The 3,319-nt window shown below is 36.9% G+C and overlaps 1 protein-coding gene across 1 annotated transcript; it reads right to left on the minus strand.

Annotated features, from left to right (window-relative positions):
- Nucleotides 1-1,279: 1,279 nt before the first annotated feature.
- LOC110745744 (pathogenesis-related protein PR-4) lies at nt 1,280-2,101 on the minus strand. Its single transcript, XM_088254216.1, has 2 exons — nt 1,745-2,101; nt 1,280-1,598 (listed from the first exon to the last, which is right to left on the minus strand). The coding sequence occupies exons 1-2, from the start codon at nt 2,012-2,014 to the stop codon at nt 1,428-1,430; spliced, it is 441 nt and encodes a 146-aa protein (XP_088110342.1). The 5' UTR covers nt 2,015-2,101; the 3' UTR covers nt 1,280-1,427.
- Between the last annotated feature and the right edge of the window lie 1,218 nt (nt 2,102-3,319).

Below are 3,319 nucleotides of genomic sequence, written 5' to 3' on the forward strand. Positions count from 1 at the left end.
GAACCCTTAGGGATTTGAAAATATCGAAGTCGTCATCAAGCCAGGGCTGGAGGCCTAATGGAAGAGTTCAGTCAGCAAACAATGTTTTCCAGCCGTCTAGAAATGGCTTCACACCTGACACAAACCATGCTTGGCAACATGGTCAGTGCCGCAGTAGGGGCCATCAGGACTCGTCGAAGCATTATTCACCTTTTGCTGCTAACCGTTCATCCCAAGTCAGTGCCGCAGTAGGGGCCATAAGCCCCGCTGGTAGCTAGTTAACACATAGCCCTCTTTGCTTGGCTGCCAAAAGAGCAAGAAAAGCACTGTTTTGTTCACATTCCATATATTTTGAATTTTACGGCTGAAGGATGAAGAATATTCGATCTGCTAGCTTTTTCCTATGCTTCACAATTTCTGCAATTCCATATTTTTGTTAATTAAGCAAGGCATTCTACTCAAGAATCAAATAATGTTGGGCTAAATATATTGGTGCTTTCCAAAGATCCTGCCCCTGAATTATGTCAGAGTATATTTGGGCGTTCATTTTATATCCTTGGAGATATGATTTGTATGATCTTTCCTTATAGCTATAAGAGTTTTCTTGCCCATCCGGCTATACAAAATCTGATAACATTAATGGAATGCTATTGAAAATGCAAACACAGCTTTGGAAAAACGCTCTGGAAAAGGGGTCTACGATAGCACGTCAAAAACGCTATGGTAGAGTTCGGGTTTTTATAACGTCGGCTGACACAATTTCGTATAGGGCTATTATATCTTTCTATAGCGTTTTTGTAGTGCTATCTATGTCGATTTGTGGTGCTCCGCGGAGTTGTATTCAGTATATATGCAATGTAAATTTCGGTGATATATGTACAGAAAATGCAAACATTCGATGACTATTATAGAGGATATATTTGTTTCAGTTGAAGTCTGCCCATTTTGCTTTTCTTTCATTCTTTTGGTTAAATGGGTCTCAAAGCCCAAAGCCCAAAGCCCAAAGCCCAAAGACCTAAGAACAAACTAATCCTTTGGAACTTAAAGAATGCCCCTGTACAATAGGAAATGTTCTGGATTCGAGTCCTAGCATTTGTATAATGTGTGCAAGTTTAGTATGTTATCGTCATTCTCAATATGAACGGTCTTCAAAAATAGAATGCCCACGTACAAGCTCATCAGGCAGATGAAGTAATTAATTGAGAAGACCGAAGTAGATCATCAAGAATTAGGTGAAGATATGACCAGGCCTGTTACGTACACTACCCAAACACATAAGAGACAGCTTGAAAATGAGGGGTAATTCTCAATAATGCATATGATCATTTATTCCAGAAGCTTCAAGTTTACAGTCAACAATGATAGTACTTCTTGTTATAATCCAAGAAGTGATCCCACTTTGAACTTATTTCATCTACAACATTGAAACTTATTTATTGTTTTAAGGTTTAGTCGCCACAGTCAACAAAGTTGTAGTTGACAATAAGGTGGCCTTGGGCATTGCCTTTTCCATCAGTGTCTATCTGGTTAAACACATTCACGTCCAAATCTAACCCTCCATTGCTGCACTGATCCACAATCCTTACTGTCACTTGAGCTCCTGTGCCCGTGTTTGTCACCTGCATATAATATCAATTTTACATATATAAATATACCTCGATTAACTAAATATAAATTGCAGAAATTAATGTATGCACTAATTATGTTTACTGAAAGATAATTAGAAGATGATCAACAAAACTAATTAGTACTAATGATAAATTACCAGTAAGCACTTCCCACAAGAATCTTGTCCGGTAGGGCCAACGGGTCCACAGAAGGCAGTCCATCCATATTTGCTGCGCCATGACAATGGCTGATCAGCATCCCATGTTGCGCAGTAGACGCTCGCAGTACGCAAGTCCCAGTTGATATTCTGAGGATTGTACAGGTTGTACGTTGCTCTCACATTAGAAGCACTTTGCGCAGAAGCGCTGCCCACCACACAGACAATCATCATCGTCAGAAGCACTTTGCCCACAAGCACTTTCTCCATTTTGTGATGATTTGTAATATATTTCTGTCTATGATCTCTGCAGGCAAATAGTTAACAATTAATGTCGTCTATGGAGGTGGTGGAGAAGTGGTGGTGCTTGAATGTATATATATAGGGCGGAGGTTGGTGTTGGAATTACTAGTACACCCTTTGGAAAGTCAATTAGAATTGTAAGGGTTGAATTGTATGCCACTACCAAACAGCCAAACTTCAAGACTTAATTATAAGTTTGACTTAATTATAAGTTTGCTCAATTCAAGAATGATTTCTGCATCTGATTTGGATTTGGATATATATATATACATATAAAATCCCTTAAATAAATTATAAAAATCATTTGAATTTGATATTATTTGATCATTCAATTAAATTATTGAAATTTAAGTACTTTCTTAAAGCACCGTGTTCATTGATTTTGTTGGTCTCAATTAGATGCCTTAATGATTTTTTACAAGGATGATTTATGAACGAGGACTTGAAAAATAGACAATTTGGATCGTTGAAAAAAAAAATCGTAAGATATCCTAAAGGTAAAGGGTGCTCCTCAAATAAAATTATTTGAGAATCCCTCAATGAGAGAGAGGCTTAGACTCAGCTATGGGACGTGGCAAAGCGGCATAGCGCTCATGCATAGGGAGACTTGGAGTTGTATACAGACACAAAGAGAAGTAGAGTAGTATGAAAATATATGCGGACAATCTTAATTTTATGCTGGGTATATATTGTATTAAAAATGTTATAATTTGGATTAGTTTTCAACTAATTAATTAAAGTGTTGCTTTGCTATTGGTCGTAAATGGTGGCTTGGCTTCGTATATATTATATTTAGGAGATATATATAATTGAACATTAATCACGGCTCAAAATGAGACTTTGAAGATAAGATGTAACGTAGAAGCATAGGACTTCAATTGAAAGTAATGGCTATCTGGTCTTTTACCTTATTATCTATCTCTAAGACTAGAAAGCGTCCTTATAATCTAGAAGCAGGAAGGAAGATAGATTTTCCATTTGGAGTGAGAAATTTTTCAAGCCACCTCCCACCCCGATCTCCACGCCTTGACAATTTTGGCTTGACCTAATTAATTGATTACTTAATTAATAAGATCTTTTATTAAAGCTAAAAGTAAACATCCACGCCTATTCATAGCAGATTCTGGATATATGCTTTGTATTTGTACCTGTACGTAACCTTAATTAATTAATTGGCAGGCTTATTTAGCCCAATTTGGGATTCATCTCATCTCATCTTAAAGTAATCAAATAAATCAACAAGAAGAAAAATGTAGACCCAATTACAACCAA

The sequence above is a fragment of the Prunus avium genome, chromosome 6 (genome assembly GCF_965620075.1).
Source record: "Prunus avium chromosome 6, drPruAviu1.hap1.1, whole genome shotgun sequence".
Taxonomy (NCBI): domain Eukaryota; kingdom Viridiplantae; phylum Streptophyta; class Magnoliopsida; order Rosales; family Rosaceae; genus Prunus; species Prunus avium.

Excerpts from the sequence above, each read along its gene's own strand:
- LOC110745744 (XM_088254216.1), bottom strand. The coding sequence starts at position 2,014 with ATGGAGAAAGTGCTTGTGGGCAAAGTGCTTCTGACGATGATGATTGTC. Across the intron at positions 1,599-1,744 it reads CTTGTGGGAAGTGCTTACTG|GTGACAAACACGGGCACAGG; the intron begins GTAATTTATCAT and ends TATTATATGCAG.